Raw genomic sequence first — 14,882 nt, forward strand, 5'->3', positions numbered from 1 at the left:
AGACTTCACTGGTAAAGTCCAAAAGCTCCTTACTTGACAACATGTTCCAGGATCTGAAGACCAAAGTGTCTGACGATGGCAATTTGGGTTTTCTCAGCCAACCTCAGGCCACAAGGAACACAGATAGGGCACTTTTCTTTAAACTCTTCACAAAACTGAAAGAAGAAAAGTTAGCGTTTCCCCTGGGAGCCAAGAAAGAGTGGGTACTAACAAAACACCTTCATCTTAGGAATTGTCAAACTGAGCTGTATTTTTTAAGTTGCAAGGCCTAGACCAGTATTTTTTGAACTAAGAACCAACAAACATTCTTTTTACTTTGATGGTTCCATGATTTCCATGCTACTGTCTACAATAGCCTTACTAAGATTAAAAAGAAATCTGACCAAAAGGAATAATAAAAAACTGTTTGCTAGAAATATAGTTCTAAAGGATATAGGGATGAAATGACAATTTCTAGGATTTGCTTTTAAACCTTCAGGTAGAGAAAGGGATAGGTAGATAAAGCGAAAACTTGGTAACTGTTCAAAACTTGAAAACTGGTCAGTGGAGGCAGCACTAGTCTTTCCACTTCATGCCCATTTTAAATATTTCTTAAAAAAAATAGAAAGGGAGCAGATGTAGCTTAAGTGGTTGAGTGCCTGCTTCCCATGTACCAGGTCCTGGGTTCAAGCCTTGCACCTAAAAAAAAAACAGCAGCAGCCAATTTTTCTGATTCCAAACTCTGTGGCATACACTCGTACATTGTAATGTTTCCTCCAAGTGGCGCTAACATTAAATGAAGTTACATCACTTAAAATATGTACAGCACAAATATTTTTCCTAAAGTCATTTCTAGGCCTACCCACACGAATGAGGGAATGAGCTAGTATTGCAATAGCATTCCCAAATTGCAACACTTGAGCCAGCCCCAGGACCACAGTACTCGGGACTCTAGAAAAGTACTTTCAGGAAACCAAAGTGCCCTACTTAAAAATGCAAAGTAAGTGGTGGAAGTTTATTCGCAAAATAAGCCAAGAACATCAAACTAAAAAATATGGGTAGGGGGACGGTGAGAATCAGTCCAGAAATGCCCAGGACACAGGGGAGGGCTAGTGAGATGCGGACGTAAGGAAAGGGGCACTAGAGCTCGGCTAGGATGGGGCAGGAGAGTGGGTCAGCAGGGAGTCGTTTAGTTCGGGGAAGACCCTAAAGGAGAGAGCGGGTTTGGGGGGCAGGATCGGCACGTGAGCTACGGGAAGGCGAAGGGATGAAAATAGGGTGCAGCTAGCTGTGGGGTAAAGCGGGGAGAGTCACGGTGCGGACCAGAGTGAACAGAAGTGTGGAAAGGGTGAGGAGAGGACACTGGGAAGTGGCGGGAGATGAGAAGCAGCCAGGGACTGGAGCTTCGCGGGAGAAGGGCAGGCGTGGCGAGCAGAGAGGCGAGGGGTGGGAGAGGCGCGGAAAGGAGCCGAGGGCCGCGAGGAGAAGGTCCCCGCGGGCTGGGAAAGGAGGCCAGGGGACTCCTGGGCCGGAGCTGACCCGGTTCGGGGGCGGCGCCCGGGAGGTGGGGGTTGGGGGAGGGGTCGCGAGCCAGCCCGGGGGAAGGTGGCATCCCGGCTACCTTGAGGGCTTCCAGCCGATAGCGCTGGGTGGAGCTGGGGTCCATCATGACCGTCACCGCTTTCACCAGCTGCTCGCACAGCGCGTTCACTTGATCCATCGCCATGGCTAGTGCCACGCGCCGCGAACGCGCACCACGATCGTCCCAGGAGCACGAGGCACAGATGGCTCCTTTGGCGGGACCACACGCTGGTACCGGGCCGCGCTGGGCTGGGGGGGGAGGGGGTGGGGAGCGGGAGGAGGAGCGTGAGCGCAGAAGCTCCAGCCGGGAAAGAGTCTGCCTTGCGCACGCGCCCGACCCGCCACTGCGCACGCGTCCGCGGAAGTGGCGGCCTCCTTGTGACGGTTGCACCTCGGCGAGCGGAGCGGAAGACGGAAGGGCTGTAGTGCGCAGGCGCTTCAACGGACTCTCCCAGCGCGCGCTGTACGAGCTCTGTCGCAAGACTTTGCTGCTTAGCGCTCAGTTCGCAGCAGGCGTTGAGGGTCGCTGCCCTGACAAAGATCCTTTTGCCTTCTTGGTCCGGTTCTGCGTAGTCACGGGGAATAAATCTCTCTCGAAACCGACTGGTCTGCTCCTGGAAAGGCGATAAGATACTCTAAGACTCCTTCATCTTCCTTGCAGTAGACCCCGAGCCCCGCATCTGCGGCCTCCGCGGTTGACAGTTTTGCCAGGTGTCTATCTCAATGGTAAGAAAATTTAGAACCGTTTGGTACATTGATTTCAGACTTTCTATGTTGCGTTGACTATTGATTTTATGATATAGGAAGTGGCTGGTGACAAACTTGGGCCAGAGTTACGTGAAATAGAAAACATGCTAACAGAGACTTAAGACCATTGTGTTGTCCTCTAAGGGGATTTTTTACTTGTAGAAAAAAATATATTTTCTGTAACTCTTAAACCTCCTCTTAACTTGTACGTATTTTCTGGATGTGTTATGTAACAGGCATCAAACTTGTTTTGTACAGACCAGGATAAATCGAGATATCAAAAGATGTGTAATTAGGATTGTTGAAGGTTTGTGTGGTATTAATAATTTACCAAGCGCTATATATAAGATTTTAAAGTGGTCTAATTCTTACTTCAATAGGTTGGTTTTGGCAGAGAAATGTGTACCATTTTCCATCTTTAGAAAGCTTTTGCTTTCCTCTTTAGCAAAATACGTAAACTGGAAACCTCAGCAACTTCATTGTCTGTTAAAATCTGCATACCTGTTCTTGTGTTTGTATACTCAATAAATGTTGGGCTTAAGTCACAGCTTCCTGTTCCTACTCCACTTCTGATATTTGTAATGTAACATGGTACTTACCATGTGTTTTTAGTGACAGTGCAATTACTATTTTTATTCTGGCTTTAGCTCTTGAAATAATACACTAAGCCATTTCAAGGTAAAGAGATAGATGAAATTTTATATTTTTAACATATATGTTTAAAGCATCACATTCTGCCTATTTTAGGTGAGTGGTCAGTTGGAATTTATAAGGAATTAAATACCTGGACTATGATTTTCTTAATTGTTTGTTTTCTTTCTCCTTTTTTCCGGTTTTATAGGTGCATGACACTTTTTTCAAGGTGAATGTAAATTTTTGACAAACTGTTTTTAGAATACAGTTGGGTGCTTGCTCAACTGTATAACCTGTCTTTAAGATTTAAATCATGAATTGCTACTGTTTGTTTCTATAAGAGTTTTTATTTTAGGTCAGTGGTTCCCAAACTGCTGCATAGTAAAATTATCTGGGGACCTTTTAAAAATCATGATGCCCAGGTCACATCCTATACCTATTAAATTAGAATGTCTGATGGTAAAAGTCAGACATCATTATTTAAAAGTGAAGATAATTCCAATGTGCAGCAAAGTTTAGTAGCCAATGCTTTAGTTTATGTTCCTTCTTCTAGATTAATAAGAATGTTAAAGGATAACATTAGTACCTCCTCTCAAAGGTGTAAGGTGTGTTCTTCCAACTTACCATCCTTGCTTTTGTTCAGGTATGGGTATTTATGAATAACATTAGCTTTGTTTTGTGTTCAGAAATTTACAGGAATGGGTAGAAAATTCTCATTAGCATACTATAATAATTGTTAAAGGCAAGATCCAGTGTGCTAAAAATAGTGGTTGGAAGTTTGAGGAGAAACAGGATATTTGCATAATCTCTAGTCCCCAAATATTTATTACTTATGAAAGGAAAAATAGTAACTTGACTGAGAAATTCGTCAGAATCACTTGAAGTAAATGGTCAAAGTTTATACCACCAATAATAAGACATTATAATGGGGAAGCAAATGTGGCTTAAGTGTTAGAGCTTCCACCTACCGTATAGGAGGACCTGGGTTTGATCCTTGGGGCCTCCTGGTGAAAAAGAAGAAGAGAAAGCATGCCCGTGCAGCAAGCCAGTGCCCACGTGAGTGCCCACATAGTGAGCCAGTGCCCACACAAATGCCCACATGGTGAGCCAGTGCCCCGTGCAAGTGAGTCACGCAGAAAGATGAGAAGAGTCAAGGTGAAGCACAGCAGAAACCAGGAGCTGAGGTGTTGCAATTGACAGGGAACCTCTCTCCCCAGAGAGGTCTCTAGGATCGAATCCTGGTGAGTCCTAGAGGAGAGAAAATGAGAAGAGAAGAAAATACAGACAACAAAAACATCAGGGTGGGAAGAGGGTACGGGGAGAAAATAAATAATCTTTTTAAAAAAACAAAAGCCATTATAATTGACATCATAAGAGTGCATCACTTCCATGATATTCTTGCCAAAATACATCAATCTAATGAGAAAATATCAGACAAGCTCAAATTGAGAGACAGTCTCAAAATAACTAACTAGTACTCTTCAAAAGTATCAGGATTGTGGAAAACAAGACTGTGCAAGTATCACAGTTTGGAGGCAAATATGGAGACATGATGACTAAAACGTACTGTAGGATACTGGATTGGGTCCCGGAACAGAAAAAGAATATTAGTGAAAATTAGTGAAGTCCCCCAAATCTATGTAGTTGAGTTAATAATGATATAACAGATTTATTTTTTAGGTTTGATAATTGCGCTGTGGAAAATGTAAACATGAGGGGAAACTGAGTGTATGGGAACCCTACTACTTTCGCAGTTTTTCTCTCCTCCACTCATTGTTTGTATCTGCTGTCTGCTCATCTTTTTAGGAGGCACCAGGAACTGAACCCTGGCCCTTCCATGTGGGGGAGGTGCCCAATCACTTCAGTCGCCTCTGCTCCCTGCTTGTTGTGTCTTGTGTTTCCTCATTGCATCAGCTTGTCGTGCCAACCTGTTGTGCCAGGTCACTGTCTTGCTCGTCTTCTTTAGGAGGCATGAGGAACCAAACTCAGGACCTCCTTGGTGGTAGGCAGGCCCCTGGTTTTAATTTGCATTTCCCCATGACTAATGACGCTAAGCCCATTTTCATGTGTTAATTATAGATTTTCTTTTGTGTAGTATCATTGAATTATTTTAGGGAATGGGTTTTTTATTTTCTTTTGCTTTGTGCTCCAAGTTTTATTTTCAAAGTAGGTCATGACTGACTCTTTTTTGGGAGGTGGGCATTTTTAAGGCCTTTAGTATTTACTACTAAAAATTGTACCCTTTTCACTCTTGTTAGTTCCCATATTCTTGGTATCTCAGTAGATTAGCTTTTCTCTCTAACTGTCCATAAAACATCATCTTACAGAAAAATGGCTACTGGACAGGATCGAGTAGTTGCTCTGGTGGACATGGACTGTTTTTTTGTTCAAGTGGAACAGCGGCAAAATCCTTATTTGAGGAATAAACCTTGTGCAGTTGTACAGTACAAATCATGGAGAGGTGGTGGGTATGTATCTATTACATATATACATATAACTGTCAATTACTATTTCAGTCTGTGGAAATACGTGACACCCTGCTAGGTCCTATTTTTGAGATATCTGAACTGTTTGTTTGGGACTGAATGGTGGCATCTATGGCCCAAAAGTTTGTACTATTATGTTTATAGACCATTGATATTGTTAAATTTCTAATTGTTTTATATATGATCATGTAATAATACTTTTCTGTTCCCTTTTATTCTACCCACAGAATAATTGCAGTGAGTTACGAAGCTCGTGCGTTTGGGGTCACTAGAAGCATGTGGGCAGATGATGCTAAGAAGTTATGTCCTGATCTTCTTCTCACACAAGTTCTTGAGTCTCGTGGGAAAGCTAACCTCACCAAGTAAGAAGAAAAGGTTATTTAAGGGTAGTAGAAAAGTTGGAAATAATATTCCATGAGGCTAGGAATGGTTTCAAGTCTGTTTTCTGTAAATGTCTGAAAAGGTTACTTTCAGTTAGCTATCTTATCTCTATGAAATGAAAACAGATATTGATATTGCATTGCAGGAACCATTCAAAGTTATTATAACTTACAAAATTTGCTACCGTTGATGCCCTTTCAGTTCCTGAATTATTTAAAAATTGGCTGTTATAATTAAAATTTAACACTACTTCCTATGTTCTCAAGTCAAAATTTTTAAGTGTTTGAAGTAAGTAATTTTTTTTTTTTTTGTCCGCTTCTGTTGTTGTCAGCGGCACAGGAATCTGTGTCTCTTTTAGTTGTGTCATCTTACTGCATCAGTTCTCCGTGTGTGTGGTGCCATTCCTGGGCAGGCTGAACTTTCTTTCACGCTGGGCGGCTCTCCTTACGGGGGCACTCCTTGCACATGGGGCTCCCCTACGCAGGGGACACCCCTGCGTGGCACAGCATTCCTTGCATGCATCAGCACTGCGCATGGACCAGCTCCACATGGGTCAGGAGGCTCGGGGTTTGAACTGCGGACCTCCCATGTGGTAGACGGACGTCCTAACCACTGGGTCAAGTCCGCTTCCCGAAGTAAATAAATTCTCTGTGACCTAAGAAGTTTTAGAGGAGTCAAACTTATACTCCAGAGCAATATCTAGAATCATTTGACAGAATTAAACAATCTCAAAGGAGATTACCTTTGTTTTTGAACTGAGTTGGATGCCCCAAATTTGGAACATGAGACATGTATAGGCATAGCCAAGTCACTTAGTTATTATCCTAATAGCTAATATGTATTGAGTTTATATTACATGCCAGGTACCATGTTAAGTTCTTTATGTATATTGTATCTTTTTTTATATCTCACATTGTCACTTTGTGGGTACTAGTATTACTCCCACTTTAACAAATGAGGAAATAAGATAAGTTCACACAGATAGGAAGTAGTAGACTGAGGATTGAAATTTATTTTTCAGATTCCTGTTATCCACATTCTCACAGTACACTGTGCTGTGTGGTGTGTTGTAAGGTCCATGCTTTAACTTGGAATTTGAGGAATTCCTGAATTCCTGCATTGGAAGTCTAAAGGTAGAGTAACATAGTCAACTCCATATTGGATTTATTGTCAGAAGGGAAGACAAATTTGACCATAGATAATAGTTTAAGCCCTAAAACAGGATTATGTCAGTTAATGGACATTTGCTACATTGTATTAAATAGAACTTTATGATCATGTAGATAATGTAACTTCCCTGAAATACATATTATTGACTTGAGAGTATGATTCTGAAAAGGCATACAATACCAGCTTAAAACTGGATCACTTGCTTTCCTCTAAAAGTGAACGTAGGCAGTTGTAGAAAATTTAGGAGTAAGTTTTTGGACCAAAGAGTCAATAAACCCTGGCATTTTAAAGTTATTTTTATTTTTTTTTTTTTTAAAGATTTATTTTTATTTATTTAATTCCCCTCCCCTCCCCCGGTTGTTTGTCTTCAGTGTCTTTTTGCTGCGTCTTGTTTCTTTGTCCGCTTCTGTTGTCATCAGCGGCCCGGGAAGTGTGGGCGGCGCCATTCCTCAGCAGGCTGCTCCCTCCTTCGTGCTGGGCGGCTCTCCTTATGGGTGCACTCCTTGCGCGTGGGGCAACCCTGTGTGGCACAGCACTCCTTGCGCGCATCAGCACTGCGCATGGGCCAGCTCCACACGGGTCAAGGAGGCCCGGGGCTTGAACCGCGGGCCTCCCGTGTGGTAGACGGACGCCCTAACCACTGGGCCAAAGTCCGTTTCCCTTAAAGTTATTTTAATCATCAATTTGAGAAACTAGGTTATAAAAATAAAAAATGTTTTAGTTTTCTGTCTGCCAAAGCAAATGCCATGTAATGGGTTGGCTTAAACAATGGGAAATTATTGGCTCACAATTTTGAGGCTAGAAGTCCAAGTTAAGGCGTCATCAAGGCAATGCTTTCTTCCTGAAGACTGGCATTCTGGGTCTGGCTACCTGTGATCTTTGGTCTTTGTCTCCTCTTTGACATGGCAGTGCCCATGGCAACCTCTCCTGGCTTCTCCCTTCTCTTCCAGCTTCCATTGACTTCATCTTCTGTCTGTTTCCTCTGTGGCTTCTTTCTCTCTCTGTGACCTTCCCTATAAGACCTTTGATAATAGGATTAAGACCCATCCTGGGCTATACCTTATCTGAAATAACTCATCAAAATTTCCTATTTATAAGGGCCTGCACCCATAGGAATGAATTAAGGTTAAGAACATGTTTTTTCTGGGGTACATAACTCCAAACCACCACAAATGATATTTACAGAAATTTATTATTCACTTTTTTTGTCATTTTTTTTTAAGATACAGAGATCACACAAAATATTTGCAGAAATTTGCATACACTGAGTACGTTGTATAAAGTTTATCACATATTCTTAAAAAAATATCTTGGTTGGGGAGAGCTAAAAATAAAAAATTTGAAAAAAAGGAAAAAAAAAATACCTTGGAGTAATTTGCCCCAGAAAACTGAAGAAACACCCACTACTGCAACATAGTATCCTTTTCCAGCTCTTTATGTATGAAGGTATATTTCTTTCTCTTGCTTGCTCTTTTTTTTTTTTCCCCATTGAGGCCTATTTATCTTCTTCCCAGTCTAAATTGTACTTAAAAGGGAAAAAGTCAAAAATTTTTTCTGATGTTTTCTTTCTCAGTTTCTCTCATTTGAGACTGTTTTAGAGCAATAATTGTATTAGTTTTTACAGAAGTCTTAATAAAGAGGTGCAAATATTTCCGTTTTTATGGTAAATTGGTTCAACAAGAAGAAAGAACGTGGGAAGTGGATTTGACTCAATGGATAGAGCATCCACCTACCACATGGGAGGTCCAAGGTTCAAACCAGGGCCTCCTGACCCATGTGGTAAAACTGGCCCACATGCAGTGCTGATGTGTGCAAGAAGTGCCGTGCCATACAGGGGTGACCCCCACATAGGGAGCCCCATGTGCAAGGAGTGTGCCTCATAGGGAGAGCTGCCCCCCGTGCAGCCTGTCAGGAGTGGGGCCACACACATGGAGAGCTGACACAGCAAGATGACGCAACAAAATGAGACACAGATTCCTGGTGCCGCTGACGAGAATGCAAGCAGACACAGAAGAACACATAGCAAATGGACACAGAAAGCAGACAACTGCGGGGGGAAGGGGAGAAAAAATAAGTAAAAACTTAAAAAAAAAAAAAAGGAAAGAACATACTTAAATTTCATAGCAAGTCCAAAGGAGAGAAGAAGAAGAAAAAAATCCATATATTGCCATCAATAACTAGCCAAAAACGGCCAGAAAAGCTGCTTGTTATAGTTTGGATAGAAGGTATATGGTAAGTTTGGGTATCCCCTGGGGAAGACTTGTCTGCCTTTCCAGACATGTAACTATATTCTAGATGCTTATCTTTAACTTGATAATTTGAATGTTAGTATATCCAGAAGTGACCAGATTTGGTTGTGGGACTGGGGGTGTGGCAAGGACCAACTCCCATGTTAACAAACTCACCAGTGACTGAAGTATAAAATTCATAACTTCAGTTTGTTAGTTCATATTGAGAAATACTCTGAGGAAGACCAAATACTTAAGTACATTGATAAGTGCAGTCTTCCACAAGTTACCTTTTATTTGAAGACAAAAGTAGAAGCAGGGAAGCGGACGTGGCTCAACTGATACAGCGTCTGCCTACCATATGGAGTGTCCAGGGTTCAATCCCCAGGGCCTCCTGACCCACGTGGTGGGATGGCCCACGCGCAGTGCTACTGTACGCGGGGAGCGGTGTGCCACGCAGGGGCGCCCCACGTACGGGTGCCCCATGTGCAAGGAGTGTGCCCTGTAAGGAGAGTGATCCCGTGTGAGAAGACTGCAGCCCACCCAGGGCTAATGCAGCAAGATGATGCAACAAAAAAGAGACACAGTTTTCCAGTGTTGCTGGATAATGCAAGCGTATGTAGAAGAGCAGACAGCGAATGGACATAGCAGACAATAGGGGGAAGGGGAGAGAAATAAATGAAAGTCAGAAAAAAAAAAAAGCAGAAGACTGCATGGTGGGTATATGAAAATAACAAAAGGAATAGGTGATAATAATAACATGGTTTTTATTTAAACTAGTTTGAGGCATTTCTTTCCTCTTACCATATGCTAGAGTTGTACTAAAAGTGTTTGTGCAGGGCAGGTGTAGCTCTGATTGAGTGCCTACTTTGTATGTATGAGGTCCTGGGTTCAATCCCTGGTATCTCCTAAAAAAAGTGTTTGTCTCCATGCTTTTTCCTATTCTTTGCTTTTATTGACCATCCAGCTGCCCATTGATCTCTTCAGTTGGATTCTTATTTGGTCTCTGTCAAGCAGCTTGTGTCTTTAAGGAGACCTTGCAATGATTATGTATATTATTTTACTGTTCCTATATGGCAGGGAGGGAATGGGGCCAATGATCTTACTTGGTGCCTATGTTTATTGCCTACACATATGGTCCTTATACCTCTTAGGTACCGGGAAGCCAGTGTTGAAGTGATGGAGGTAATGTCTCAGTTTGCTGTGATTGAACGTGCTAGCATTGATGAAGCTTATGTAGATCTCACCAGTGCTGTGCAAGAGAGACTACAAAAGCTACAAGGTCAGCCTATCTCAGCAGACTTGTTGCCAAGCACCTACATTGAAGGATTGCCCAAAGGCCCTACAACAGCAGAAGGGACTGTTCAAAAAGGTACTTGTTTGTATAGCATCATTTTGCTTCTGCTGTCTGTGTTTGGAACCCACTTTGCTTGCTCATGCTGATCCATCTTGGATTGATTAAAAGAACCTTAAACTACAGTCTGAATGAATCCCAAATATTCACATGAGAGGATACACGAATTCTCTTTTCAGGGATATGTATCTTGAGAAGCCATGAAATCCATAAGAAAGCAAATTTCTTTTTGATATAACTAGGGCAGGTTAGTGTTATCAATGAAAGACCAAACGAGTAATTCCATCATTTGTAGGTTAAATTACATAAATGTAACTTAGTTTTTTTGGTTTCTTCATCTGTAAGAAAGGTGAGCTTTTTGAAGGGGAACTTGGATACAGGGAGTAGAGTCACTCAAAATTTCTCATCTGTTCGTAGTACATTATCAAAGGGATGTGCAAGTCTCCTCTTATTTATTTTATTTATTTGCTCCTTCATAACCACTCTATGATACCCACTGATATATTTGATAAGTTTCCTTAGATATGTATGTATCTTTATAAATTCCATAGTGTTGCTTTGTATATGTGCTTTTTAATTTATAAGACAGTATTCTGCTATTACAGATCTTGTCCTTTTTCTTAATATTTTCCTTTCAATAATGATTTTAGAGATCTTATCCATGTGGCTATATTTATGTACAGTTTTTTGCTTGGACTACAGCATAGTATTCCATAGTATGGATCCCCATGTTTACAAACCATTCTTCTAGTGACAAGCTCATTAGTCACTTCTAACTCCTTACTGTTTGTATTATGGACCTGTTTGTGTATGGACCTGTGTAAAAATTTCTCTGGGAAATGTTCTCATAAGTGGGACTGCTGGGTCATAGAGTATGGACATATATCTAATTTCACTGAGTACCGCCAAATTGCTCCCCAAAATGGCTGTATGAGTTTACACAACCCATTGGCAGTACACAAGAGTTCCTGTTTCCCCTCATACCCTCATCAACACTTGGTATTATCTAATTTCTTAAAAATTGGCCAATATGATGGCTATAAAGTGGTATTTTTTTAAAAAATTTCATTTATTTATTGCTCCCCCCTACCTCCATTGTCTGCTTTCTGTATCCATTCACTGTGTGTTCTGTGTCTGCTTGTAGTCTCATTAGGCAGTTCCGAGAACTGATCCTGGGACCTTCCGGAAGAAAGGCGATCATTCTCTTGTGCCACTTCAGCTCCCTGACCTGCTGTGTCTCTTATTGTCTCTCTTTTGTGTCTCTTTTTGTTGCATCATCAACAAATGATGTGTCAGCTCTCCATGTGGGCCAGGACTCCTGTGTGGGCCAGGACTCCTGTGCGGGGCAGCACTCCTGCGTTGGGCAGTACTCCATGCAGGCCAGTACTCCACATGGGCCAGCTCACCACACGGGCCAGCATTCCTTCACCAGGAGGCCCTGGGCATTGAACCGTGGACTTCCTATATGGTAGATGGGAGCCCAATTGCTTGAGCCACATCTGATTCCCAGTATTTGGTTTTAATCTACATTTCTATGATTACTAATTGAGGCTGAGCATCTCTTCACATACTTGGCAGCCATTTGGATTTCTGCTTCTGTGACTTGCTTTATAATCTTCACCAATCTTTCCACTTGATTTCTTGACAATTTTTTTCCTGTTGATTTACAAGAGTTCCTTGTACATCCTAATTATTAGTCCCTTTCTATTTTAGACATTGTAAATTTCTTTTTTCAAGTCTGCCATCTATCTGTTTATGCTAATCTTTGGTGAACAAAAATTCTTATTTTTAGTTTACCAATTTTCATCTCTTGGTTCATGCATTTTGAATCTCATTTCAGGAATCCCTTTTCTACTAGAAGTTCACAAAGACTTTTTCCTATATTTTCTTTTAGTTGTCTTATAGTTTGCTTTTGGATCTTTCAACAATGTGACATTTACCTTTTTATTTGAGATAAGGAACTACTTTAAGTCTTCTCCTTATAGTGAACCAGTTTTCCCAACACTTATTAATAAACAATCTGTCCTTTCCTCAACTTTTCCTATATACGTGGACATGTTTCTGTAGTATTCCAGTAGTTTCTCTGTACCTGCTGTAGAAAAATACTGCTGGAGCAGGTGTGGCCCAGTGGATGAGTGTGCATTTCACCTGTATGAGGTCCTGGGTTCAGTCCCCAATACATCCTTTTTTTAAAAAAAAAAAAGAAAGAAAGAAAGATACTGCTGTTGTTCTTTGTTGTTTGTAGTATGTCTTTTTTTTTTTAAGATTTTTTTTTTCTCTCCCCTCCCCCCCCCCATTGTCTGCTCTCTTGTGTCCGTTCGCTGTATGTTGTTCTGTGTATGCTTGCATTCTCGGCAGCATTGGAAATCTGTATCTTTCTTTTTGTTGCATCATCTTGATGCATCAGCTCTCCATGTGTGCGGCACCACTCCTGGGTGGGCTGTGCTTTTATCATGTGGGGTAGCTCTCCTTGCAGGGCGCACTCTTTGTGCATGGGTCCACCCCTATGCGGGGGCATCCCTGCTTGACATGGCACTCCTGGCATGGCACTCCTTGCACACGGCAGCACTGTGCGTGGGCCAGCTCACCACATGGGACAGGAGGCCTGTGTTTGAACCCTGGAGCTCCTGTATGGTAGATGGATGCACTATCAGTTGAGCCACATCTACTTCCCTGTAATATGTCTTAATATTTGATAATCTCCTCTGCTTTTGCTTTTTTTTATTTTTAAAGATTTATTTCGGCGGCAGACTTGACCCGGTGGTTAGGGCATCCGTCTACCACATGGGAGGTCCGCGGTTCAAACTCCGGGCCTCCTTGACCCGTGTGGAGCTGGCGCATGTGCAGTGCTGATGCGCGCAAGGAGTACCCTGCCATGCAGGGTGTCCCCCGTGTAGGGGAGCCCCACGCGCAAGGAGTGTACCCTGTAAGGAGAGCCGCCCAGCGCGAAAGAAAGTGCAGCCTGCCCGGGAATGGTGCCGCACACACGGAGAACTGACGCAACAAGATGACGCAACAAAAAGGAACACAGATTCCCATGCCGCTGACAACAACAGAAGCGGACAAAGAAGATGCAGCAAATAGACACAGAGAACAGACAACCGGGGGGGGGAGGGGAGAGAAATAAATAAATACATCTTTTAAAAAATATATTTATTTATTTATCTCTCCCCTCCTCCCTCCTTGTTGTCTGCTCTCTGTGTCCATTTGTTGTGTGTTCCTCTGTGCTTGCTTGTCTTTTCTTTAGGCAGCACTGGGAACCAATCTTAGGACCTTCTGGAGTGGGAGAGAGGTGCTCAATCTCTTGCACCACCTCAGCTCCCTAGTCTGCTGCATCTCTTATTCTCTCTTCTCTGTATCTCTTTTTGTCATGTCATCTTGCTTCACCAGCTTTCTGCTCAGACCAACTTGCTGACATGGTCCAGCACTCCTACATGGGCCAGCGCCCCTCTTGGGCCAGCTTGCTGCGCAGGCCAGCACTCCACATGGGCTAGCTCACTGCACGGGCCAGCATGCCTTCACCAGGAGTCCCTGGAAATCGAACCCTGTACTTCCCATATGGTAGACAGAGGCCAATTCCTTGGGCCACATCTGCTTTCCTGCTTTTGCTTTTCAAAGTTGTTTTAGCTATTTATGCATCTTTATTCAGTTTAGAATATGCTAGTTGAAGTTCTCAAAAAGTCTGATGGAATTATATTGAATGTACGTATTTAAGAAAGAATAGTTGTTTTTTTTTTAATTTACTTATTTATTTCCATCCCCTCATTGTTTGTGCTCTCTTGTCTGCTCTCTGTCTGTCTGTTGTGTGCTGTTTGCTCATTGTCTTTTAGGAGGCACCAGGAACCAAATCCGGGACCTCCCACGTGGGAGGGAAGTGCCCAAACACTTGAGCCACCTCCACTCCCTGCTTGTTGTGTCTCTCATTGCATCTCCTTGTTGCAACATCTCTTTGCATCAACTCGCTGCCCTGGACCTCTGTGTCAGCTCACTGTCTTGCTCCTCTTCTTTAGGAGGCACTGGAAACTGAACCCGGGATCTCCCATGTGGAAGGTGGGCGCTCAACTGCTTGAGCCACATCCACTCCAAGAGAATAGTTATTTTAATGTTAAGTTATCCCATCCATAAACATGGTATATCTCACAAATTTTTTTAGCCCTTCATTTATGTCCCTTTTAATTTTTTAATAGTTTTCTTAAATTAAAATTTTTTATCTGTTCTACTATTTCTGCTCCTTCTTAGATCTGGAGTTTGGTATATTGTTTTCCTTTTTTCTTTCTCATGTAAACTTTTAATTGATATAATATGCATAAAGTATACAAATAA

The 14,882-nt window shown here is 42.3% G+C and overlaps 2 protein-coding genes across 6 annotated transcripts in view; one reads left to right on the forward strand and one right to left on the reverse strand.

Annotated features, from left to right (window-relative positions):
- XPO5 (exportin 5) overlaps positions 1-1,898 on the reverse strand; it is a 51,774-nt gene extending 49,876 nt beyond the window's left edge. For both annotated transcript variants that reach the window (XM_058306783.2, XM_071218470.1), the window contains exons 1-2: positions 1,601-1,898; positions 34-155 (exon numbers count right to left, since the gene is read on the reverse strand). In XM_058306783.2, the coding sequence (XP_058162766.1) occupies positions 34-155; positions 1,601-1,705 (227 nt within the window). In that variant the 5' untranslated portion in view covers positions 1,706-1,898. The remainder of the gene's footprint in view (positions 1-33; positions 156-1,600) is intronic.
- Positions 1,899-1,951: 53 nt separating this feature from the next.
- The window catches only part of POLH (DNA polymerase eta), a 58,812-nt gene continuing 45,881 nt past the window's right edge, over positions 1,952-14,882 (forward strand). The window contains exons 1-5 of one of the 4 annotated variants that reach the window (XM_058306786.2): positions 2,014-2,286; positions 4,747-4,942; positions 5,268-5,408; positions 5,654-5,788; positions 10,360-10,577. In XM_058306786.2, coding sequence (XP_058162769.1) covers positions 5,272-5,408; positions 5,654-5,788; positions 10,360-10,577 — 490 coding nt within the window. In that variant the 5' untranslated portion in view covers positions 2,014-2,286; positions 4,747-4,942; positions 5,268-5,271. Of the gene's footprint in view, positions 2,287-4,746; positions 4,943-5,267; positions 5,409-5,653; positions 5,789-10,359; positions 10,578-14,882 lie in introns of those variants that run through there. The other 3 variants (XM_004473075.5, XM_058306784.1, XM_071218472.1) reach the window with 3 other exon arrangements.

This window comes from Dasypus novemcinctus, chromosome 11, assembly GCF_030445035.2.
Source record: "Dasypus novemcinctus isolate mDasNov1 chromosome 11, mDasNov1.1.hap2, whole genome shotgun sequence".
NCBI lineage: Eukaryota > Metazoa > Chordata > Mammalia > Cingulata > Dasypodidae > Dasypus > Dasypus novemcinctus.